The sequence below is a fragment of the Poecile atricapillus genome, chromosome 1 (assembly GCF_030490865.1).
Source record: "Poecile atricapillus isolate bPoeAtr1 chromosome 1, bPoeAtr1.hap1, whole genome shotgun sequence".
NCBI lineage: Eukaryota > Metazoa > Chordata > Aves > Passeriformes > Paridae > Poecile > Poecile atricapillus.
This window is the reverse complement of record NC_081249.1, coordinates 445,618-471,935: the sequence shown is the minus strand read 5'-3', so window position 1 is coordinate 471,935 and position 26,318 is coordinate 445,618. Positions and strand designations below refer to the sequence as shown.

General features: G+C 52.9%; 1 protein-coding gene across 3 annotated transcripts in view; it reads right to left on the bottom strand.

The window, feature by feature from the left end:
• The window catches only part of DCHS1 (dachsous cadherin-related 1), a 43,804-nt gene extending 25,748 nt beyond the window's left edge, over nucleotides 1-18,056 (bottom strand). Inside the window, exons 1-2 of one of the 3 annotated variants that reach the window (XM_058853185.1) lie at nucleotides 17,917-18,056; nucleotides 11,619-13,429 (exon numbers count right to left, since the gene is read on the bottom strand). In XM_058853185.1, the coding sequence (XP_058709168.1) occupies nucleotides 11,619-13,370 (1,752 nt within the window). In that variant the 5' untranslated portion in view covers nucleotides 13,371-13,429; nucleotides 17,917-18,056. Of the gene's footprint in view, nucleotides 1-11,618; nucleotides 13,434-16,458; nucleotides 16,627-17,916 lie in introns of those variants that run through there. The other 2 variants (XM_058853178.1, XM_058853170.1) reach the window with 2 other exon arrangements.
• Nucleotides 18,057-26,318: the final 8,262 nt, after the last annotated feature.

Here is a 26,318-nt window from a genome sequence, read left to right as displayed (position 1 = left end):
CATGTATCTAGTGCTTCACCGCCCCATCCTGTGGTGGGACCATCTGTGGACCACTGGTCCAACACAAAACTCTGCCCAATACAAGCCTACACAGGGTCTAAGAGAGGTCACATCACTGGTGCAATCACAACTGGAGCCCTGCACCTGGTTCTCGTCTGTCTTGGATGGGTGATGCTAAACTGGTGCCTAGAGAAAAGCCACAGGAACAGCAAACACCTGCTGGACCAGGTGATGGTGTTGGCTGAGTCTGGGGCCTCTGGACACTTTGCTCTGTGCTCTGCCACTGTGTGCACAGGGAGGGGGGCTGTGGCTGGTGCAGTCTCAGTTGCCTGCCTGAAGACCACTGATCTCCTGTGTGTGAATCCCATGGGATGGGGCTGGCTGACTGCCTGTGGGCAGCCCACACTCAGGAAGGCCTGACACGAGACCCAGGGACAGCAGGATCCCCTCTGCAGCTGGGCGATGCTCCCTGAGGACTCCTGAGAGACATCACAGGGGTCCACCAGCCACCAGCACCACCTCATTTCAGCTGGCATGCACTGCTGTAGACTCAGAGCACATGCAGTCTGGGACAGGGACACATTTTTAGCTGTGAGGGAAATTAGCCACCAAAAGGGCTCATTAAGGCCTGTGGTGAGTTCACCACTTCTGGAAATTTTTAAACCAAGCATGGACATTTTTCCAGGAACTTTTCTGGAAGCTAATGCAGGGCAGCCCTAGGCTCTGTATTTAGCATCTTCCCCAAATCTTGGATCCACAGCTGGTTTTACTGCAGCTCACTCATGAGACTCCTGATGTTTTCCTGAAAAATAGAGGGAAACGGGGTCAAGCTGCCTGTGGAACTGCCCAGGAAATTCTCCACTGGGGCTGTGCCAGTCCTGCTGCTCGAGTATGTGGGAGCAGGAGCCACGGCTCTGAGACTGAATGGCGGCCCCACAACCCTGTCACCTCTGACTTCTCAGCAGATCCTGCACAGCCACTAAAGGCTGATTCCTGATCTGAAGCTGTCAAGAAGGCAGCAGTACCTGAGGAAGCCAGGATCACAGACCCCCTGGTCTCACAAAGAATTCCAATGTCCCTGCTGAGCAGGGGTGGCATGCAGCTGGATCTGCTGTTCCCTAGAAGGGAGTACTAACTGGGGATGTGGCAGCTGGCAGTAGCTGTGACTGCAGTGGCCATGAAGCAGCAGATTCAGGACCCTAAAGTGAGTGAGGAAGAGAGGCAGAGTACAGACCCTGGACTGCAAGACAGACTTCAGATTTTACGGGGAACTGGTCGATGGAAGCGATCTCATGGGAGGCAGCATTGAAGGCCAAGGCAGCTCAGGAAAGCTGGCAAGCCTTCAAGACAGCACACTCCAGAACAGCCCATCCCAGCGCTCAGGAAAACACAGAGACGTCAGCAGATGGCCTGGGCTAAGCAGGGGCCTCAGGGCTAAGCTGCCATGCAGAAGGTGGTGTATGCTAAGAGAACTGGGATTTTTCAGCTTGGAGAAGAGAAGGCTCTGGAGTAACCTAATTGTGGCCCTTCAGTCTCTGAAAGGAGCCAAGGAGAAAGATGGAGAGAGGCTATTTGAAAGGGTCTGGAAAGACAGGACAAGGGAGAACTGCTTCACACTAACAGAGAGTAGGTTTAGATTGGATATTGGGAAGAAATTCTTCCCCGTGAGAGTGGTTAGGCCCTGGCACAGGGTGCCCAGAGAAGCTGTGGCTGCCCTTGGATCCCTGGAAGTGTCCAAGGCCAGGCTGGACAGGGCTTGGAACAACCTGGTCTAGAGGAAGATGACCCTGCTCATGGCAGGGGAGTAGAACAAGATGATATTTAAGGTTCCTTCCAACCCAAACCATTCCAAAATTCTTTGAGATGGGCACAGAGGGAAGATGCATAGTAGGAATCTATAAACATTGCCTGGCATGTCAGGAGTGTGTCAGCAAAGTTTAAGCCTGAGCGTGCCAAGAAGAGCCTCTAGCACTGTGCTGGTAGGGAAGGCCTGAAGAAGGGCCCATTTCTGAGTGTGCTCAGTGATCCAGCAGCAGCAGGCCCAGGTAAGACTGGGACACTCAATGCCTCCTCCACTTCAGTCTCCATCAGCCACCCAGGCCTCCATGCTGCTCCAAAGGGCTCAGAGAGCTACCAGGGAGGAGTGAAGAGAGTCACTATTTCTTTAAAAAGATTGATCCACATGCATCCATGAGACTCAACTGGCTGCATCAATGGATGCTGATGGAAATGGATTTGCAGGGCTGCTCTTCACATGTGGTGCACACCAGGGGAGATAGCTGACAAGCGGAGGAATGCAAGCATCACGTCCCACCTTCAACAAAGGCCAAAAGGATCATCTGAGGGTCTACGTTCTTATCAGCCACACTTTGAGCCCTGGGAGAATCATGGAATGAGTCTTCCTGTAGCATGTTTCAGGCCACAAGAATGATCCTGGAAGGGAAGAGCCATCATGGATTAACCACGCTGTTTTCTCTCTGTGGTGGAATGATGGGATCTGGGGTAAAAGGGCTGACAACTGTGGGTGACAATTGCCTTGACTTTTGGAAGGATTTTGACATCTTCTCCCACAGTCCTCATATTCAAGGCAGGATGTTACAGTTTGGAGGGCTGGGCAATGGGGTGGGTGAAAGACAGGTTGGAAGACAGGCTCAGGGGGAGAGGCTCATGAGCAGTGCTCTGCCTGGGGGCCGTAATGAGGGAAAGGATCAGGGTGAAAGTGACAGAGGAAATACATCTTTCTGTCAGATAATGGATGCAAATGAAAAGGCATATGCCCTTGAGACCAGAGGATATGCTAAGGAACCCAGGGGATGACCCTGATGCTGTGTTTTAAAGACTTTGTTGATAGGTGTAGAAGAGGCTGCTATCATGACAGGGTTTGGGGAACACATCTGGGGTACCTTCTACTCACTGATCAGTGTAATTACATGGGAACACAGCTGTTGGCATCTCATTCCCAACTGGATTTGAAACTGGCAAGGGATGTCAAAGTCAACAAGAAGGGCTTCTATAAGTACATTGGTGACAAAAAGAAGGCTGGGTAAAATGTAGGCCTGCAGCTGAAGGAGGCTAGGGACCTACTGACACAGGACATGTAAAAGACTGGAGTACTTACTGCCCTCTTTCCCTTACTCTCTACTAGTAAGATGGGTCCTCAGGAATCTCAGTTCTCAGAGACCAGGGCGAAAGGCATCACTGCCAGGCCCCTCACAATAACCTTTGCTCAATCAGTGTTTGGGAGGTGCCTGAAGACTGGGAAGGTAAATCTCTCTCCTATCTTTAGGAGTAAGCAGGAGAACCCAGGTAACTACAGAACAATCAGCGTCACCTTGATCCCTGGAAAACTGATGGAGCAGCTAATCCTGGAAACCATTTTCTATGCATGGGAAGGACAAGAAAATCATCAGGGGTGATGAGCAAGGCTTCCCCTAAGGACAAATCATGCTTGATCCACATGATAAATGACTGGCCTGGTGGATGACAGAAAAGGAGCGGATATTGTCACTAAACATTTAAATGTACACTAAATTCTTTGACACTCTCCCCCTTAAGATCCTCGTTCAGCTGAAAACCAGCTGAATGGCTCCTGTCCAGAGAATGGTGATCAGGGGCACAATGTCTACTTGAAGGCCATTAGCTAGCAGCGTACCCCAGGGGTAAATCCTGTGTCCAGTCCTGTTTGGCATCTTCATTAACGACCTGGTTGATGGTGCAGTGTGTACCCCGAGCATGTTTGTTGATGACCCCAAACTGGGAGGAGTGGCTGATTTGCCAGGGGGTCATGCTGCATCTAGAGTGACCTTGAGAGGCTACAGGGATGGATGAGAGGCTTTCTGAAGTTAAACAAGGGACGGTGCAAAGTTTTGCCCTGGGGAAGAAACAATCCCCTTCACCAGTATGTGCTGGGGGTCACACCACTGGAGAGCAGCTTAGCAGAAGAGGCCCCACGGGTCCTCATGGGTGCCAAGTTGAACATAAGACAACAATGTGCCCTTGCTGCAAGGAAGGAGAATCAGGAATCAGGATGTGTGGTCAGCAGGTCAGGGAGAGGATCCTGCCCCTCTCTGCAGCAGTGCTGAGGCCACAGCTGGAGCGCTGGCTCCTCAGCACAGGAGAGAGATGGCCATACTGGAGAGAGTCCAGTGAAGGGACACAAAGATGAAGGGACTGGAGTACCTCTCCTGTGACAAAAGACTGAGAGAGCTCAGATGGTTCAGACTGGAGAAAGGGTATCACTCATACAGGACAGAGGCAACAAGAGGATGGATCCAGGCTCTTCCCAGCTGTGCCCAGTGTCAGGATCAGAGGGCATGGACACACACTGGAACACAGTAGAGTCCTTCTGAAGGTTTGGAAGCACTTTTCCTTTATGAGGTTGCCCAGGAAAGTGGGGATGTCCTGGGCAACCAACTCTGGATGGTGCTGCTTATGCATGGGGGGGGACGGTTTGTACTCGATTATCTCAAGAGGTCCTTTCCAAACTCAGCCATTCTGTGATGTCCAGCTAAAGACCCTCCTGAACACCTCAGTTCCCCATTGAGCTCAAATTGTTCCAAGAGAGCTGATCTGCTTCCCTGTCCCTGCACAGCAGCCTTGACCACAGTGGGCAGCAGCATCTGCTACCTGCCCCTCCTTCCTGCAGGTGTGGTGAGAAGGCTTTGCTGAAATGCCTTGCAGCTGGGCAGAGGAGCATGCGGTGGGAGTGCTGTCACCACCATGGAGCAGAAGATGACAACAAAGGAGAACAGCAAGATGACTCAGGGTTAGGCAGCAAGAAACCAGAGCACCAGACTTTGAAAAGGAAGCGGCGTCCTGGCCAAGTGTGCCTCTCCCCACTGCATGGAGAGCTGAGAGGGCAGTGACGGGTAGAGAGGCCTTGCTATTTCACACCCTCCTCCCCGTTCCCCAGCAAGACAGGAGGGACAAGTGGAGCCAAGACACAACAGACTTCTTACATTTCTCAGAGATGGGGATGGATGAAGTACAGCCCCACACCAAGGTCCTCAGCTGCATCACCTATGAGAGTCAAAGCTGCCTCTTCTCACAGACCTATCTCAAGCATATCACCAGAGCCCCTCGCCGCCTCCTGCCTTCACAGCCCTCCTGCTGACCTGTGTACCCCCTCCCAGCCCACGGTGCTGTAAAGTGATGGAGCACTGCTCAGCAGCTCAGGCCTCCGTTCCCCAGCCATCCTCCCCACTCCAGCCAGCTCAGTCAGCAGGCAGGGAACTCATCTGGAGCGTAGCCATGGCTGGGGCTCTGCTGCGCACATGTTATGCTGTGGCTTTGGCAAACATCTGGCTCTGGGGCTCCCGCCCCTCTGAGTGACGGCTCTTAGTGGGAGAGGAGGGGAGGCTGGCGCCAGTGTGGTCAGCGATCCCACGCACGGCTCCCTGCGCCTGAGTGCGTGCCAGGCGTCCTGCCCTCCCAGCCCTGGCACAGCCACTGACCAGCTAAAAGCAGCCAGGGAGCGACCACGCGGCTATTTCAGGAGCCAGTCCTGGCTCCAGGGCTTTGTCTCAGCCTCCAGCACACCCGGGTCTCAGGGGAGGGAGCAGGGTCAGGGTTTGGCCCAGCGACAGTCCAGCACACGTGGCCAAGGCAAGGGTCAGACCCCATGGCTACCAGAGCCCCCCGTCCGGGGAGCCCCAGCGCAGCTGCCGGCACTGCTGGCTCGCACTGCTGCATCCCCAAGGCCCCCAGACACGGGCAGGAGTCTGGCTGGCAGTCCCACCCCCAGGGCCTCCACACGGCTCAGAGAAGTTGTGACTGCCCCATCCCTGGCATTCAAGCCAGGTTGGATGGGGCTTGAAGCAACCTGGTCTAGTGGAAGGTGTTTTTGCCCATAGCAGGGCGTGGAACGAGATGGGCTTTAAGGCCCCTTCCCACCCTTCTCTGATTCTGTGACAGACACAGGGCTGCCAGAAACACATGTAGCTGGGCATGGGGAGCTGGGGCTGCCAATGGCCTCCAGCACTGCTCTGAGATGGGGCAAAGCCTTTGGTTCAAAGGATGAGGGGAAGTGGGCTAACCACAGACACTGGCAGGGAGGCAGGATGTGAATGGCAGGGCTGGGCAAGAGGTGAGGGAGCCTGGGAGTGCACAGCACCCTTCTGGCTGCTCAGGGGCCTCCAAGCACAGGGACAGACCAAGGCAGAGAAGGATGAAGAGTGAGGTTCTGCACCTGGGTTCCCAGGTGTCCTTGCTGGTGAAATGGATCTGCAGCCAGGAGCTACAGGGCATAGGGAGCCCCTGGGAAGGCGCAGGAGCTGAACAGGACTCGGAAGCTGCGGAGAAGAAAGGGGCAGAGAATCCTGGAGCAGAGCAGGGCCTGGAAGCTGGGCTATGCAGGGAAGAGTGCTCAGTGTGGGGGGCTTGAATGGAAGCACAGGACAGAAATGGCAGGGCCCTGGGGGGCACTGAAGGCAGAATGACGCCAAGTCAAGCTGTGGGGCTAGGTTTCAGCCATGTGGAGCTCAGCAGGGAGTGCTCAGAGAAGGTCTACGCAAAAAGATGGGACACAGGTCAGCAAGACGTGCAGGAGAGACTGGGCTGGGGTCAGCACAAGATTGAGCATGCCAGGCAGGGTAAGCCTAGGGAGCAAGGCAGAGATGGGGCCTCCAATATCAGGAGGACATGGAGCTGCTTTGGAGACAGTCTGGGTGAGACAGGGATGTTCAGCCTCGAAAAGGCTCCAGGGAAACCTCACAGTCTCTTCCAGTGCCTAAAGGGGCTCCAAGAGAGCTGGAGAGGGACTTTGGACAAGGGCCTGGAGCGACAGGACAAGGGAGAACGGCTTCACACGGCCAGAGGACGAGGATAGATGGGATATTGGGAAGAAGTTCGTTCCTGTGAGGGTGATGAGGCCCTGGCACAGGTCACCCAGAGCAGCTGTGGCTGCTCCATCCCTGAAAGCGTCCAAAGCCAGGTTGGACTGGTCTGGTGGAAAACATGAACCCCTATGGCAGGGGGTTGGAACTGGATGATCTTTAAGGTCCCTTCCCACCTAAACCTGGGAATTGTGGGATTTCACAGGGAGCAGGGAGAGGCTGGCATGTCCCAAGGGCTATGCAGGTGGAGGAGAGCTGCCCTGGGTCACAGTGGCAAGAGTCCTAGGGGAGAAGACACCTGCAGCTGGCACTGACTAAGGGGTGTGGGGGGAACAAGAGGGAGCAGGATCTGGGAGGGGAGCTGGGGCATGCTGGTGACTGGGGCCAAAGGAGGGGAGCAGAAGGACTGGCCCTTTGGAGGGCAGCATGCGTGGGTGGGGCTGAGGGTGGACACGGATCAGGGAGCTGTGTGAGCAGGGGCAGCGGCAGAAAGAGGAGTTCTGAGGGGCCTAGAGCTGAAGCAGAGGTAAGGGAAAAGGGGCAGCTGTGAGGGGGCTGGGGATTGCATGGAGGAAGGAGGGAGCTGTTCGAGGGGGTTGGGAGGAGGAGCAGAGGATGGGGGGAGAGGAGCGCGAGGGGCTGGGGCCTCTCAGCTGCAGTGGAAAAGCTGCTGCAGCTCCAGGGGAAATGCTACTTGAATTAATCATGGCGCTGGCTGCTGTGCCAAGCCCAGGAGGAGGCTGCTGGCAGCGCAAGGAAATAACTTTCACAGGAATTTGGAACAAATGCAGCTCTTCTGGCGGTAACAACAGCACTCACCTCCCCCCACAACCTCCCCATGTACCAGCATCTCCCCCATGCCCACACTCCTGTGTACCCCCAGATCCTCCTACATGGCAGCCTGCTCCTCAGGACTGTGATACTCTCCCTCCCCTTGTTCTGCTCCTCAGCACGCTCCCAGGCGTCTCCCCATTTTGCTTTGGAAAGCTTGCCTTCTCGTTTCTAAGGAGGAGGAGGAGGCCTGTTCCATGTCGTGCAAAGGTCTGAAAATAGGTTGATGCTAAATCCCTTGCCCTAAGAACACAAATGCAGGCAGAAATGCCCCGCTTCCTCCTACCACTTTCCTTGACCACAGTTGGTGAGCGTTAGTCCTTGTGCTGCCCCAGTGTCCGTGCATGGCTACGCTCCCTGTACCCACACAGCTGCCCCTCTGGCAGCATAACCAAGGCATCAGGATTAGCCCTCCAGACTCTCTTTTGGTAATACAGCATATGTGGCCTGATGTAGCCTACAGCTCTTTATCCAAATCTTCCTCCCTGGGGCACGGCCCATGGGGGTTATCCCAGTGTTACGCATGCATGCAGTACTGCCCATGAAATGTCCCATGGAATCACAAATCAGAACCAAAAACTCATCAGACTTGTCCTCAAAACCACAGAGACTCTACATTAGGTGCATTGCTGGTCAGCTTTTAATTTCTGATGTTCCCCAACATTTATATGCACGGGCACAAAGGGAGTATGTAAACCCTGGTTCCAAAATCATCAATACTGGATATATGCAAGAATCAATAATCCACCATTCCATGTCATTCAGGTTGCTGTCCAATCAGCCCATGCTCACCACATGGGGTTCACAGTTTTCTCTGCCAGAGCACAGACAATACTTGATTTAGCATGAAAAGTCAGAAAGTCCCAGAAAAACACTATCTGACCATGCATGCAGTGTGCTGGTACAGAGTCAAATGTTTAAAACAAATTTAAACCAGCAGGGTGAATTTATACCAGAGCAGTGCTTTGCATCACGGACCACAGCATTGGAACATAGTCCAGTGCCCGAAAGCTTCTGCACCATCAGCTCATGGCGGCAGAGAGGAGCAAGGCAGCCAGCTGGTGACTGTCTTCTGTTCCATTTTCTGCTGGTCTCATGTTCACTGCTACCCTGGGCTCTGTATCCACTGGTGTTTCTTTCTCATCTCAGATTTGAACAGCGAGTTTGGTATTTCCTTTGCTTCATGCTACTGTGGGACCTGACCCATAGTAAACACAAGTAATAAACAGAGAAGATGTTACGAGTTCCTTTTCCTTTCTCAGAAGCTCAGGCCAGCAGCCTGCTCTGCTCATCCCTGTTCATACCCAGACACAAAGACTGACCTGGCAGACAGAATGGAGTATGCAAGGGAGCAGATCATCTGTAGCAATTCTTCAGGTCTCTCCTGCTCCCTCACAGGGACTCCTTCCTTCCCCACCTTTCTGTCCTGTCCATAGAGAGCAGACATCACTGTCTACAAACAGACCTGGTCCTCCCAGGGTTTTCTGCTTAAAAATGTGGCAGACCAACAGAGAAGCAAATCCACTGAGTTCTTTGCTGGCCTGGGTGACTGTCCTGTGTCCTGTACCTCATCTGGCAGGGCCTGCCCGTGACCTGAGCACTCATGACCATTGTGTGGGTCTGGACAAAACCCAGACCTTGACAGAGATACTTTACTGTCCTGAGTCAGGGTGAGCCCCAATGTCTGGAAGCCATAGAGAGACAGAGTCAAGCAGGAGCAATGGCACAAAAGGGCTGTGGGGGCAGCACACCTGACTTTGTGGGGAATAGTGCTCGGCACTGGTACCGTGAGCCCTGGCAGCACCTCTGAAGCCTTCCTGTTTGAGGAAACAGGGGTGGTCATGCCAGGCAGCTGTGCTCCAAGCCCAGGGCTCCCTGACCTGGCTCTGCCCAGCTCCCAGACTTGGCTGGCTCCTGCTGCATCCTTGATCAAGCCATCGGCCTGGCCAGCCTCCTTTCCCATCCTCTCACATTTCCTGGCTCAGAGGAAGCAGCAGCAGATGTGTGAGCTGTTTGCTTTGTGCCGAGGCCGCGCGGGAGTTACCTGCGCTCAGCCCAGACGTGCTGTTTCCAAACGAAACACAAGGACTAAGCCAAGACCATCGAAATGTAGCCAAGCCTTGGTCACTACCAGCTGCCAGGCCAGCCCTGTCCCTAGCAGAGCTAGGCAGCCATGCACTGGACACTCTTCTGGCTGTGCCCCACAGCCCCGCACGCCCCAGCTCCTCTGCAGGGTGTGCTCTCCCTCCAGCCTGGCCCCACACTCGCAGTCAGGAGCCCAGCCGCCATCTCCGATTGCATTTCCAGAACGCCTTCCCACACGGCGAGCAGCACTGAGCAGGAAGGCACGGACAAGGAAAGAGGGGGGCCTCCCTTTGGGGGCTGTACAGCCTGCACATGCCTGGGGCTGCCATGCTCGCAAGGACACACAGCATCTCTGCTCTGACCCTGGCCCTGAACCCGACCCCTTCCCCATCTCTGTCCCCAGCCCTACCCCATCCCCACCCACCTCAGACTGGGACAGTGTGTAGTGTTGCCCTGCATACACCAAACCCAAATCTCCCCTGACCTACATCTTCCTCCTCATCTCTCACTCACTTCTTCTGCCCAGACTTCCCTCTAATCCTACCTTGACCTGTCCTGAAGCCCCCTGATCTCCACCTTCCTACACTTGTCCCTGCCCTACATGCCTTCTCTATTCCACACCTGGCCCTTGCTCCCACCCAATTCCTCCTTCCCTCCACACTTCTACCTCATGCCCTGCACTCACTCCCCAACAAGCCCCTCTCCAGCACTGCCACCTCACTCCATCAGTCACCTGCATGCACAGACACAGCCCCCATAGCCCATCCTCCCCAGCCCACAGCCCACAGCCCACAGCCCACAGCCCACAGCCACACCCCCCCATGCCCCACAGGGCACCCATAGACGGTTCCTTCTTGCCAGCTCCAAATTTTCCTCCAGGTTGACGTAGAAACCCTTTTTCCTGGCCAGGTCACAGGACCTCCCCCAGCCTTGTCTTATGGACCCCAGAATTCCTGTTCTTCCCGTTGTCTTGGGTGCCTCTCACCAGCTCGGCGCCAGAGCTTCTTACGGTCCCAGCCAGATATCCCCGTGCCCCACACCTCCAGCAAAGACCCCAGTGACACTGGTGCTTGTCCCATTGGACAGCCTGGATGCTGCCATGGTTGGCAGTGCCTCACTGCACCCCCACACCTGCCCTCATCCCAGCTCAGGGAGGTGGCATCACCTGTCCCCAGGAACCAGGGCTCCAGGGCCTGAGCTGCAACAGAAACACCAAACACAGGGAACAGAGAACACACGAAATTCAAATGGCACTGCTAGCTCATCATGGGGTCACAGAGCTTTTGGAGGCCCAGCAACTCTCCGGCTCCAGCTGCGACCTCTTGCCACATAAAGGCTGGTGCAGCAGCACGTGTCTCTGCTCATTAGCTCATTCACATAATTAATGCTAATGCTCACAACCAGCCTTACCAACACTGATGAACTCGGGCTAATGACCTCACAGGGGGAGAGGGAAGTTTGAAGCCTGGCTACAGGCAGTTTCCCAGAGGCAGTATCACGTTCCTTAGCCCCATTTTGAGTGTCCTGGCTGCAAGGTAGCTCCACGCTGATGCGAGCAAGGTCTGGCACAACAGGACCCACCTCAAGAGAGGCCCACACCATGCTCTGCATGATGGGCAGCCTTGCGGTGTGCCCAGTGTCAGTGGCATTGCCCATTACTTGCACACAGAAAAGATGTACATGACTTAGCCCCATTCTGGACTCACACCAGGTATGGGGATCTCCGCTCCAGCATTTCTGCTGCAAACGCTGCCCAGCAAAGCCGTGATACCTGCACCAAACACCCTGCAGTGGCAGGTCTCCCACCCCAAGCTGCTCATAGCCCTGGCTGAGCACCTGCCAAGCTCAGGCCTCAATACCTGTACCTACTTGCAAGAAGCAGGTCCCAACAGGGGTGTTCTCCTTCAGGGACACATTGTAGAAGTTACTTCTGAACACTGGCTCATTGTCATTGACATCCTGCAAGGCCACGTGCACCACAGCTGAGGAAGAGAGGGCAGGGGTTCCCCGGTCTGTAGCCAGCACAGTGAGCTGAGGCTGTGGGTCCTTCTCATAATCCAGTGGGGCAGCAGTGGTGATGATGCCAGTGGCAGGGTCAATGGTAAACCAGCTGGAGTGGGTGTCACGGCCGTGCAGAATGCTGTACCGCACCTCCCCATTGGGACCCTGGTCCTTGTCACGAGCTGTCACCTGCAGGACAAAGCTGCCTGGGTACACCACCTCAGGGATGCTCTGCTTGTACTCCTGCTGGTCAAAGAGCGGGGGATTGTCATTTACATCCATCACCTGCAGCACAAAGGCTGATTCTGCCCGGAGTGGTGGTGTTCCTGAGTCAGTAGCTGTCACCCGCAGATCATAGGAGTCTCTTTCTTCCCGATCCAGAAGCTGGTCCACACAGATCAGATAGATGATGTTGTCCTTGGTAGTGAGGGCAAACTTGCCATCTCCTCCCTCCAGTGTGACGTTGACATTGGAGTACTCCCCATAGTCTGGGTCGGAAACAGAAATCCGTGCCACATACTGTCCAGGCTGGGCTCCTTCGGAGATCTGTGGGGAGCCGTCCTCACTCAGAAAGATGATCGTCATAGTGGGCTGGTTGTCATTGTAGTCACGCACATGGATAGTGACAAAGGCTGTGGTGACTTCAGGATGGACAGCCTTATCCCTTGCCTGCACCACCAGCTCATGCACCTTCCTCACTTCATAATCCAGACCCTTGTTGAGCTTGATGACTCCAGTCCGGGCATCAATGGTGAAGTACTGCTCAGGATCGCTCTGCCGTCGGTTGATCTCATAAATCACATCCCCATTGTCACCTTCGTCTGCGTCAGAGGCAAAGACCTGCAGGATGCTGCTGCCAGGTTTCAGATTCTCTGAAATGAGTGTGTGATAGCGGCTCTGGTTGAAGCTGGGGGCGTTGTCGTTGATGTCCTGAATGGACACATCCAGTGTCATCTGGGTGCTCCGGGGAGGAGAACCACCATCGTAGGCTTCCAGCAGCAGTGAGTACGATGAACGGTTCTCCCGATCCAGAACACTGCTGACCACCAGGTCCAAATACAGGACCCCATTGGGTCCTCGGCGCGTTTCCAGGCGGAAGGCCTGCCCCACATTCCCACCCTTAATCATATAGCCTTGCGTGTTCAGGAGGCCACTGTCAGCATCAAAGGCTGGGTCCAAGGGAAACCTGCTGCCAATGGGTGTGTGCTCTGGGATCTGAAAGGTGCTGTGCTGTTTGGGAAATGCTGGGGCATGGTCGTTGATGTCATTCACTTGGATGTTCACTTCTACCGTGATGCCCTCCGGGGTGACAGCAATGAAGCTGTAGCGGTCCCGAGTCTCCCGATCCAGGACACGAGCTGTTTTGATGATCCCAGTATTCTCATCTATCCCCAAGTCAGTGGAGACACCGCTGCCCTCCTGTGCTGAGATGAAATACATGTAGGCACTAGTTTCAGGGGGTAGGCCAGCACTGATGTCCCCAATGATGGTGCCAGCTGGCTGCTCCTCATCTATTTGAAGATCCAGGGTGCCCAGGACAGCAGAGCCCATCCCTGCTCTCAGGCCCCCAAGAATGAGCAGCTCCAGCAGAAGCACTGTTGACCTCTTCATTTGCTCCATGGCTGGCAACCAGCAGAGCAGAGGGTGGCTTGATCTCCTTTGCAGAGTTCGCTTTAATCCTGCCTGGAATGCAGACCAGAGGATAATGGTTAAGAAGGAGAAAAGGAAGGATAGAAAACAGCCTGGAGGGGGAAGGCCTGCCAGGTACCTGGTGCCCAATCACTATGTATTGCCTGTCTCCCACAAGAAGCAAATGTGACAGTATGTCAGAGACTGCCCAGAACAAAGGCTTGGGACAGCACCTGGAGCCAGCCCAGCAGGTCACACCTGACAGTGCACCGAAGTGAGCAGCTAGGACCCTGTCACACAGGTGCTTCCTACAACCTCAAGTGCTCTTTCCAACCACTGCCCGCCCGGCAGCGCTGGCATCAGCTGCCCCAGAGCAGCATGCTCCTGTGTCTTTAACAGTTGAATGATTCCTTGTGAGGTTCAGAGGCTGTCTGCAAGAGGACAGAGGTTTTCGGGCAAACAGCAGCTTTGCATCTCTCCACCCTGAAAATAGCTGGTCTCAAATTACGAGATAGCTCAGCGAGTCACTGGTTGAGACCCTAGCCCCCACCCCACGCCCCCCACTCTCCCCAGCAGTGTGCCTTTTCAGGACCTCAGGAATATAGGTGCCAAAAACCCATGAAGTGCAAATCTGGTGTCCCTGGGAAGGAACACAGAACTGGAGTGGGCTCCCATCCAGTGAACAATAAATCAAAAAGGATGTATTGCAAAGGATGTGCCCACAGCTGGGAATGCCCGGGATAAAATCAGACCATGCTCATTGTTTGGGTTGGCACGGAGATCCGTGGGTGCCCCAAGCTGGTACCATGGAGGGCGGTGGCAGTGCAGTAGGAACGCAGCGACTCCCTCCGAGCTGCCAGCTGCTCCGTCCCACACCCTCCGCTGCTCACTCCCCTCCTTTGTCTCCTTCTCGCTGCTCCTTGCTGGCTCCGGCTCCTTCCCTCCCTTTCCCCGGTAACTGCATTTCATTGCAGCAGTGGGGGAGGGACGCAGAGCCAGCCACGGCTCCTGCAGCACTGCAGCCGGACACGGCAGACGTGCCGGACACACTCCCTGCGCCCACAGGCTGCCAGCCCTGCGCTGCCCACCCTCCTGATAACAGCCGGGATAACCCAGCAGCCAAGGAGCTGCTGAAGAACACCAACCCAAACACTCGCTCAGCCCCAGCGAACGAGGCTTCGTGGTCTGCAGGGATGGCGGCAGCATGAGCTCACACTTGGACTCTCTTGAAAGCATTTGCTGCTGGTCCCATAACCACACTCAGGAGCCGCTCATGTCGGATGCAGGAGCAAGAACCGCTCTGTCTTGGGGGATGGAGGTGGCTGGCAATGCCTAGTTTGGGGACTAAGAATATCAGCCCTTGACCAAAGAAGCCCATGGCAGTGTTAACCCTTTCTAGGGGACATAATGGTATTCTTGGGTCCCCTTTCCCACCTTGGATCAAGGTGGGAAATCTTGAATCTGTCTAGCTTTTTTTTTTTTTTTCCCCTGTGGAAATCCTGGGCTAGTGACAGAAACAAAATAATTTAAAAGTATTTTCTCCTCATAAAGAAATGTGTACTTCAGTGGGCATCCAGTCTGAGGCCTGTCCACACATTCTGGGGTAAATCCACATGCTCTTCTTGCACCCAGCAGGTGAGAACCCTCACAATGTCCTAGGACCTGAAGTCAAAAAAAGATAATTTTGTAGGCTGCAATTTGGGAATCTGCACTAACTCAGTGGTCCTAGACAGGTGTCTGTTGGAGGTACTTCATGCAGTGCTGGGGGAATGGGGCCTGGGGTAGCTTCTGTGATGAGACTACACCATTCCAATGGTGCTCCAGATGTTCAGGTCATGAGAAGGTCCAGGGAAGAGGGTTTAAAGCCTTGGCAGGAATTTAGGAAAAAAAAAAAAAGAAGTGGAAGTATAGAAAAGCAGATAGAGGGCCAAGATTCCCTTGGGCAACCTCAGTGACTACGGACAGGATAGAGCTAAGAGTTCTTGGGTAGTGTCTGGAAGAAATCAGGGCATAAACATGGGGAAAAGCCCACCTGGTTCAGCTAGTAATGTTGCTCTTGAGAAGCCAGTGAGGCTTTGTGGACTGCTGGAGGAGAGGAGAGAAACTTAAAAAGCAAATCTGGGGAGTGTGAAGAGTAGCTGAGAGCACTGGCACAACCAGGGAACAAAAATTAGGGTCCCTGGGCTGGAAAACTGGTGATGAAAGCCTGTATAAGCTTCTTCAGTTCTACCCTCCCTGGATGCAATTGAGTAGTTTCCCAGCAAGCCTATCTTTCAGCAAGAGGTGCTACTGAACAGTTACTCGACTGCACCAGTCAGAGCTGGGCAGAAGCCATCCCTGGTACCAGCAGACCCCTGTTACAATGAGGTCTGCAGGCTTGGGTCAGAAGGAAACAGCAGTGACCTCAGTGGATGCAGTCGCAAAATCTGAACAGCTGCTTTCAGTTAGCAGAGAGCTCCGAGCAGGGGCTGGCTTGGCCGGTCCGTGTAACGTGAGCCACACTGCCCCACTCCCTTTCTGTCCCTCCCACCACTGGGCACCGAGATCCCTTGTGAAGAGCGACAGCAGGAGTCTCTGAAGAAAACTGCCAAGATGAGAATCTCTTCACATAGGTCTTTGAGGTCCAGAGCCGTGGTGAGGAGGTTGACAGGAAGGGCAGCTAAAATGGAGTGAGCTGCAACATCCATCTAAGCCTAGGGCTGACAGGCTGGGGCACCAGGGGAGCCCAGCCTACACTTAGCAGATGTGTGACATTTTGAAAGAAAAAAGATTTGTAATTACATTGGGACCACTGTGTGCACCCTTGCCAGTGGCAGCTTGTGCCTCGTGTTAGCCACGAGCAAGGGGAAGTGGGCTCACAGCAGCGCCAGCAGAGGAGCTGGAAAGACGGCACCCACTGTGCATGCCACAAACAGATGTCAGAGTGCTTGCTGTGCAAAGGCTCCATGAAAGCTGCAGATGCTGCTGATGGCATACCCTAGGTCTGACATGAGAGGCCATGACTTTTGTAATGATGTTTTTGAGACTCCAGTCCAGAAGAGGAAGTCCATTTAATCTCTGCTGAGCACTGGTCACTGACCTGGAATATGCTTTCCTCCTGTATATTCGCAGATTCTCTATTTTCAGATGATTTGCCCTCGGAACCATGCACAGTCCTGACTTGCCTGCAGTGCAGCCTTGGACTAACAACTCTACTCAGCCTACCACAATTTACAGCCACCTCCGTGCCTCCTGTCTCTCCTACCATCTCCCACCCGGGCCTTCAGGACCGTTCCCTTTCTGCTCGCTCCCAGCCCAGCCACACAGCCTCATCACCCTCTGATATGGGCCCCGAGCAGGCAGTGGCAGTGGCAGTGGCAGTCCTTTTCTGCGGATGAAGTTAAGCCCCTGCTGCATCCTTGTGAATCCCATTTCTGTGCCACACTGGGGCTCCCCGCGGACACTCCTGTCTCTCAGAACGCATCCCCCACAAAGGAAAGTCTAATGAAATACTTCCGCGCCGGAGCCAATTCCCACAGTCCCAGTCTCGGGGCATCCCCGCGCTGCATCGGCCCCTGCCAGATCGTGCCCATCGCCAAGGCGCTGCGGGGCCTCGCCTGCTCCCGGTACACCGGAGCCCCCGGCTGTCGAGGCTCGCTCTCCTCTGCAGCTCCGGGCTCCCGGGGCTCCCCAGCCGCCGGGCCCAGCGTCCGCTGCCGCTCCCTATCCCCGCGCCTGGCGCTCCCGGACGTCCCGCACTGGGCGGCCTCGGTGCCGGCGTTCTGCCAGCCCCGCTCCCCGCTCCGCCCGGGCTCGCAGCCCCCGCCCGGCGCCTCCACGGTTTCGCTGAGCGCCCTCCCCTCGCCGGGTCTGCCCTGCAGCGGCACCGTGAGCGCCGGGTCCCGTGCCGAGCCGAGCCGAGCCGAGCCGAGCCGAGCCGTGCCGAACCGAGCCGAGCCGAGCCGAGCCGAGCCGTGCCGAACCGAGCCGTGCCGAACCGAGCCGAGCCGAGCCGAGCCGAGCCGTGCCGAACCGAGCCGTGCCGAACCGAGCCGAGCCGAGCCGAGCCGAGCCGTGCCGAGCCGTGCCGTGCCGAACCGAGCCGAGCCGTGCCGTGCCGAACCGAGCCGAGCCGTGCCGAACCGTGCCGTGCCGAACCGAGCCGTGCCGTGCCGAACCGAGCCGTGCCGTGCCGTGCCGTGCCGTGCCGAACCGAGCCGTGCCGAACCAAGCCGTGCCGAGCCGTGCCGTGCCGTGCCGAGCCGAACCGAGCCGTGCCGTGCCGAACCGAGCTGTGCCGTGCCGTGCCGTGCCGAGCCGTGCCGAGCCGCCCAGCAGCTGCCAGCACCGCCAGCCAGCCCGCTCCGGCCGCGGCTCCGCGGTGTTGCGCCGCCTCGGGCGCGTCCCCCCGTCCCCCCCCCAGCTCCATTGTCTCCGCGGCGGAGGCAGAACAAAGCGCTTGGTCCCGGTCCCGGTCCGGTCCCACCGTGCGACGATGCCACCGTGCAGGGCAACTGGCGGGGGCGAGCTAGGGCCGGTCCCCAGCGGTAGGACTTACCCTGCGCGTCCCGTGCCGGCGGCGGTCACATCCCGCAGGGTCCGGCCCCGCCACGACGTCCCGCAGCCTCCCCGCTGCTCCGGCGCCACGGCCGCTCCGGTACCGCCGGCCGCTCCAGTGCCCCGAGCGCTCCGGTGCTCCCCGAGCGCCGCGGCCGCCCGGTGCGGCTGTGGCCCTGCGGAGCGCTCGGCGGCGGGTCGGCGATGGCTCGGAGCTGGCTCGGCGCGAAGGCTCCTGCTGAAACCCGAGCCAGCGCCGCCCTCAGCCCCCCGCTCCCTCCGCCGCCCCCTCCCCGCCCCGCACCGGAGCGCGCCGGCGGAGCGCGGCCTCCAGGCGGCCCCGGGCCGGCGAGCGGGGCTGCGGCGGCGGCCCGGTATGGCCGGGCACCGAGGGGTCGGGAGCGGGATCGGCACGGAGAGGGAGAAAGGGCTGGACCCGGGGTACAGAAAGATGGAAGGAAGCGGTGGGCGCCGGGAGCCCGAGAAAATGGGAAGGGGCTGACAGGAGCAGGAGAGGGACGGGACCGGGCAGACAGAGGGCTGGGCAGGGGATGAAATGAGGCTGTGGGCGACGCTGGGGGCATTTGGGGACATGATCACAGGCCATTCTTTCCTCTCTACCGCAGCTGCTTCTCCAGCACGTAACCCGGAGCTCAAGTACCTGTGACCCGCCAGTACCTTGACTCACATTAGGGCTCCTGAGGTCCAGACTGGAAGATGCTCACCCGATGTGCCTGTGCTACAAGGGACTGGGGTTCCACCAGTCTATGCCAGGGAAAAAAAGCAAGACTGGTGACTGTCCAGGCATCTCCACCAGCAACTGGCTCCTCAGCTCTGCTTGGCCACTCAGGCAGCTTTTCCCTGCTCCACGCAGGTCTCAGCAGTGTCTGTGTGTCTGTTGGAGCCATGCAGCCTCTAGGACCAATAACCACTGCTGGACTTTCTTTGATGTCTTGTTGGAGAAACTGCTGTTGACTAAGGTCTGTTGCTAAGATCATCTCCTAAAGGCCATGGCTCAGTGTGCTCTGAGATGGTAAGATGGTCTTTACAATCTTGTTCCAGTTTCAACAACTTTAGCCTTGACTTAGTTATCATGTCTCCTATTTCTCTGGCAGACCTTTAATTGCATTTTGTGTAGAGTACAACAGCTCTCAATTCCCACGTGTAAGAAATCAGGCAAGGAAGGTGAGAGACTGGCACGGCTGAGTCAGGACCTGCTGGTCAAACTAAAGAGCAAGACAGAAATGCACAGGCAGTGGAAACAGAAACAAATGTCCCAAGAGGAGTATAGGGACCTTGCCCAGCTGTGTAGGGAAATTATGAGGAAGGCTAAGGCACGATTGGAGCTGACCTTGGTGAGAAATGCAAAGTATTATAAAAAGAGTTTTCATACAGGTATGACAGTCAGAAAACAAATGTCAGAGACAGTGTACCCTGCCAATAAACATGACTGGCAAACTGGTAACAAGGGACGAGGAGAAGGCTGATGTGTTCAGCCAAGTTGGGCAGGATCATTGATCTGTTGGAGCATAGGAAGGCACTGCAGAGAGATCTGGACAGGCTGGATTGATGGGCTGATCAGCTGGTGTACGATGTTCGACAAGGCCAAGTGCTGGGTCTGGGACTTAAATCACCACAGCCTCAGGCAGCACTCCAGGCTGGGAACAGAGTGGTTAGAAAGCTGGAAAAGGACCTGGGAGTTCTGGTTGACAATGGCTAAACATGACACAGCATGTGCCCAGGCAGGCAAGAAGGCTAAGGGCACCTGGCTTCTGTCAGCAATGGTGTGACCAGCAGGACCAGGGCAATAATTCCTCCCCTCTGCTCCACTCTGGAGCACTGCTCCCAGCTCTGGAGTCCTCAGTACAGGAAAGACACAGACCTATTGGACTGATCCAGAGAAGAGCCCCCAAAATGATCAGAGATCTGGAGCACCTCTCCTGTGAGGATACGCTGAAAGAGTTTGGGTTGTTCAGCCTGGAGAGGGTGGGCTATGGGGTGATCTTAGAGCCCCTTCCAGAATTTAAAGGGGGATTATGTCAAAAATGGGGACAGACTTTTTAGCAGGGCCTGTAATGACAGGACATGATGGCTTTAAAAGAACCCCAGTAGATTCAGATTAGGTATAAAGGAGAAATGTTTATGGTGCAGGTGTGTAAGCACTCAAGGTCAGGTTGAATGAGGCTCTGAGTCACCTGATACAGTAGATGTCCCTGCTCATTGCAGGGGGGTTGGAGTACGTGACCCTTAAAGGTTCCTTCCAAGCCATTCCATGCTATGATTCTATTATTCAAGCATTATACTCACCCTTAAGAAAGGGAATAAGGAGCTCAGAGAACCATCAGTATATCAAGGCCATCACCACACCTGGAAAAACTCATGGGCCACATTGTCTCAGAATCCATTTCTGACCATATGGAGAACAAAGAGGCAATCAGGAATAGTCAGCATAGGGTTCACAAATCATGCCTGAGCAGCCCAATCAACTTCTCTGACAAAATGATTTGCTGTATGGATGAAGGAAAAGCAGTAGATGCAAAATGCCTTGACAGCATTGACAGCTGCTCCCACTGAATTTTAGTTTATAAGCTGAGGACATATGGTCTGAGTGAATGGGGGGCATCAAGTGGGCTGAAGACTGGTTGCACCTCTGGGCTGTAAGGGTGGTGACCAATGACTCAGTACAGGGTTGGTGCCTAGCAGCCAACAAAATGTATCGAGCATTGATTTAGGAGCCAGTACTGTTCAGTGTCTTCGTTGATACTCTGCGATGATATGGAGTACAAGTCTGGAGATGACATTAGGACGGGTCACTGATATGTGGCACTTTAGTCCAAAGAGGTGTCTAGAAACTCACATAAAGGAATTAGCAGAAATGTCATGAAGTTCAGTAAGGAGAAGTACAAAGTTCTGCATGTGAGTCAGAAAAACCCCAAAATTGCTACAAGCTGGGAACCATCTGGCTAAGTTGCAGTCCTGCTGAAAGGAACACGAGGATAGGGATGAACATGGAATGAAGAGTCAATAGGATTCACTCATTGCAAATCAGGCAAACAACATCCTGCACTGCAGTAGAATGGTCAGCAGCAGATCGAGGGAAATAATTATCCCTCTTGAACTGGGATATAGTGAAGCCATACCTGAAATTCTCTGTACATTTTTGTCTCTCCCTGTTCATGAGGGCTATAGAAAAACTGTAGGAGGTAGGTAGTGGTCTGGGACATCTGATCCATTTATAACAAGACACTGAAGAAGCTGGGCTCTCTCAGTCCAGTGATGCTTAAGCATCAGGGCTGTCTAACAGCATCCTGCTGCTACCTCAAAGACAGGTTACAAAGATGATGGAACCACATGCAGACAGTAGCACTATAACAATGACTAGAGAAAGTTTTTTTTTCACTGGGAGAGTAGTGTACCACTGGAATAAGCTACTCATAGAGTAGTGAATCTCATCCCTTCGCAAGCTTCCAAGGCTGATTTGATCTGGTGTTGTTGATTCCCTTCACATATGAGGTTGGATTATGCAATTCTGGACATCCCTGTTAACCACAGGACTGTCTACTATGAATGAATGCATTTAATTCCATTTCTGTTATGCTACTCCTTAATAATAACTTTTTGCTCTTATGATGTCCCAGTCACCCTCTATATTCACAATGCTGCTTGACATTGTGTCAAGTACAAACTTATCCATGTACTTTTTTTTTTCTGAGACCTTTACTGAAAAAAATTGAAATAAATGAGCTCTAAAACTGACCTTGAAAAGACTGTGCATTTCCTCAAGCATAAAACTCATAATTTGGTGGTGTTTTTTTTTTTTTGCCAGTCTTCCACATTTTAGAGTTTTCATATAAATATACGTCTTCTTCAGCTGAATAAATAATTTCTCATGTGTTACTATAGCACTGCAGTTCAGATAGTCTTCTCAACCAAGGTTGATCCTGGCCCCAAAAAAGCCACTTATCAAGGTGTCTAATGTGCTATCCTGGCATAATTTGGCAAAATAACAGAATCACAGAATATGCTGAGTTGGAAAGCATCCACAAGGATCATCAAGACCAACTGCTGACCAACCGCTGGGCTTGCACAGCACCATCCCCAAGAGTCACACCATGTGCCTGAGAGTATTATCCAAATGCACCTTGAAGCCTCTGTTAGGCTTGGTGCTGTCACCACTGCCCTGGGTTCCAGTGCCCAACCACGCTCTGGCTGAAGGACCTTTCCCTAAACCTCCCCTGACATAACCCCAGGCCGTTCCCCCGTGTCCTGTCACTGGTCACCACAGAGATCAGTGTCTGCACCTCCTCCTCCCATCATAAAGAAGTTGTAGACAGCTTTGACGTCACTTCTCCAGCTGAACAGACCAAGTGCCCTTAGCTGCTTTCTCACATGGCTTTCCCCCAATGCCCTTCACCATCTCTTGCCCTCCTTTGGAGGTTCTCTAATAGTTTAAAATCTTTCTTACATTGCAGTGACCAAAACTGCACACAGTGTTCAAGGTGAGGCTGCCCCAGTGCAGAGCAGAGCAGGATGATCCCCTCCCTGGCCTGGCCAGCCATGCTGTGCCTGATGCCCATGGGACAGAGCTGGCCCTCCAGGCTGCCAGGGCACTGCTGACTCATATTCAGCTTTCTCCTGACCAGGACCCCCAGGTCTCCTCCCACAGCTCTGCTTTCCAGCATCTCATTTCCCAGTCTGTATGGAAATCCAGGATGCCCCATCCCAGGTGCAGAACCAGGCACTTTCCCTTGTTGAACTTCATCTGGCTATCTGGTTGATCCTCTGATTTGTCCAGATCTCTCTGCAAGGCCTCCCTGCCTTCAAGAGAGTCAACAGCTCCTCCCAGTTTTATATCAACTGTGAACTTGCTTAGTATCCCTTCCATTCCTGCATCCAAGTAATTTAAGAAGATGTTAAAGAGCACAGGGCCTATCACATTACTGCCATGTTTTCAAATTATCAATTTCCTTTAAAGTCTTCTTTGAATCCTTTATACTACTGCAAGAAATGTGCATTTTCCTGTGTCATTCCCTTCAGTCCTTCCTTCAGTACCAATGCTTTTGTTAGTCCTCAGCCCCATGGCATTACCTCAGACCATCAAACAACCCTCCTCTCAGACCTGCAATTGGTTCTCAAGTGCTCATTCTACTCAAAGATAGAAACTGGTGGATTCCTTTTGGTCTTCTAGTAAACTCTATTTTATTAGATATTCTGGGAGAGACTTTGCAAGAGAGGGGAGAACAGACCCCTATTATGTGCTTGGACATTCAGAGAGGCCTTCCTGACCTGCATATGTGGACTGGCAGAAAGAAGTTAAGCCGAGCTGTGCTTTGTGAGAGCAGCTATGACACAGAAACAAGAGCAGAAATACACTATTCACCTACTCAGGGCAGACCATTACTGGCAGTCGTATTTAATCAGTGCTTTGGTGAACTCCCAAAATTGAAATAATGTAGGACATGATAAAATATGGCAAACTGAGCCCAAGGCCAGCTGAGATGAGCACAGAAAACACTCTCTGCATGCTCCAAGAGAAATACAGTGGGATGCCATGACCCCAGCCCTCACAATGCTGCTCTGACGCACCACACCAACCCTGAGCCCAGAGTCAGTGCATCCCCACCCAGACTGGACGTGCAGGTTCCTGTCCTCATGCCTAGCAGGTGGGAAGTGCTTGGGCAGTTTGGCACCTTCCTGCTAGATGTCAACTTGCTCCCAAAGCAGACAGGAGTCACCTGGCCCACAGCATGGCAGGACTGAGCTTGCTGCTCAGAGGCTTCTGCTTGTGCAGGCTGAAGTCTGGCTCCAAGTCCCAAACAGGAAATCCTCCTAGGATGTGCTTAGGCTCCGATTCCCGGATGTTTGCAGCAAGCAAAGGCTTCCTCCGTCCATAATGGTGGTTAAAAATAAAATAAGGCACCTGCTAGGAACATCCATGGCTGGGCTGGAGGGAAAGTGAGGGGACAGCTCTCCCTAAGACAGGACAAAGTCTTTTTCATGTAAGATCCCAAGTTTGCCTCTGCCATTTAGAATTGCCTTGAAATCCATGAAAGAGAATCCATTAAATCCATGAATAGAGGAGGAGCTGCAGGATAATTTCACCTACAAATGGAGCTGGTACCTCAGCTGTGCAGCTGTGTATTCACAGACATGACAAGAGGAAGTGCTTCTGTGAGCTGCCTCTGGATATCACCCAACTAAAGAGCTTTGAACCTCACAGTGGAAGAGTTCTTCTGCATTCCCAGCTTGTCTGGATGGACACAGAGATCCTGTCACACCAAGTTCTCACAACAGGCATATTTCTGTGCCAGAGGCGCTGTTCTTGAAACCCTGAATGTAATGTCCTCTCGCTGGACTGCATGTGATGGATGCTTTTAAGGTAGATTAGGTAAAATTCAATTTGTTGATGAAAGTCTTTGCACTCTTGGAAATTTGGTGAAGCTCTGGCAGGTTCTTTCTAAACAGCATGGTAGATGCAGGTTTTAAATGGAAGAAGAAAGTTCTAGGGCTGTCAGATGATTCATTCCCTCACATCAAAGAGGCTTCAGTTGAACCCAGGAGGACCTGCCATACTTCACAGATGTGCACCTAGCTAGTTCTAAAAGTACACCCATAATGAAGATTTTATAAACTTGCCAGTCAATCTATTTAGTGCTAAATTTTATTTACTATTATTTAAACATTTTTTCTTGTGATACCTGTCATGAACACTGGAAGTAGATTGTTCTCTTCGCAACTGTCCTTTACAAGTCAAGGTGGTCGTCATATCTTTTCACTCTTCTCTAAGCTAAATTGCCCAGACCATTTGATTTTTCCATATTGCATTTTCTGAACCTCTAATTGTCTCTTCTGTATGTTTGCAAATTATTCTCTGCATTCTCTGGGGTGCACTGGCTAGTACTGGATGCAGTCTGCGGCTCTGGGCCTGATCAGAGCAAAGCAGAGCCAGAAATGTTAGTTCATGCATCCTGGAGGTTATAGTCCTGTTTATAACATCTCATATGATGCTATTTTATTTTTACAATATGCCCTCAGCTGATTCATATTCAACCTACAGGTCTCTATAAATCAAACTGTATAGACTGTTTTTCTCAGTCTCTCTGTACTGTATATTATTCCTATTATGCAGATAAACTTCCTACCAAGGAATAATAATAATAATAATAATAATAATAATAATAATAATAATAATAATAATAATAATAATAATAATAATAATAATAATAATAATAATAATAACTATTATTATTATTTTTAAATTTCTGTCAATATTTTTAGTATCTTGACTAATGATCTTCAAGGAACTATAAACTGACTAAACAGAAGGACACAGAGCAACAGGGAAATTCTGTTACTGCAGCTTTAGTGATGCAATCTTAATGTTCAATATTTATAAAGACTATAGAAAACTCAAAATGGCCAGAGAAGAGCCATGAGTAAGGATCCAAGGAACAAGGTTCCATGTGAAGACCTTTATTAATATTAAAAAAAGTAATGATTTCTAAGGATCTCTAAGAATGAAAGTTTTTAATTGTTTCAATGATAATAATGTTTCAGTTTAGCAAATAAAGGTGTAACAGGAGCAATATTGTGGAACTGAAGTTATACAAACTGAAAGGAAAGAGCAGTAGTTTTAGTGGGAGGAGGAATTAATCACTAGAATAACCATGGAAAAGATATAACAGATTCCTAGCAAAGCTGTACATCTTGGCTAATAAGGGTGCTGGGCCAGCTCATATGGACCATGCTTTTGCCCAGAAAACTTGCACCACAAGACCTCTGAGATCACTTCCAACCTGGTATTCTCCAGTTCTGCAAGTCTGTGGCCTTTCTTAAGAGGTAGAGTCTGTCCCAGAGCTTCTGTGAACTTTGTGATTCCCAAGGACATAGGCAGTGTCATTCAGTCCTGGTGTCTGAACTGCCCTCTGAACCTGTGTGCTGCCTGCCCCACGACACCCTTCCCCAAAGAGATGGCTGAACTGGATCAAACCAAGCAATCCTTGTGTGAGAAAAGGGAATGAGATAATGATGAGAAGGAAACAGTCTAATATATGTTGATCCGTGAGCCAAGACAAAACTGGAAATCAACATTTCCAGAGGGTGAGTTGACTGAGCTGAGCCCTGTGCTACTGACTGCTCTATTTCCTGTACTGGCTTCTTCCATTCTCCTCCTCTGAAATCTCTTCATCCACGTTTGCAGCAGGGTGACCTCATTTGGCAGCAGTTCTGGGAGTGAACGCTGACTGAAGCTCACCGCTCTCACCGGTGCCTCTTAGAAAGCTGCTTGCTAAGGCCTGGACTTCCTCTCTGGTAGCAAACAAGTCTCCTTCTGTTCCCCTGAAAATCAGCTGGGAGGAAGCAAGATGGGGGGGTGGTTTCCGAAATGCTGTGGATTGTGATTAC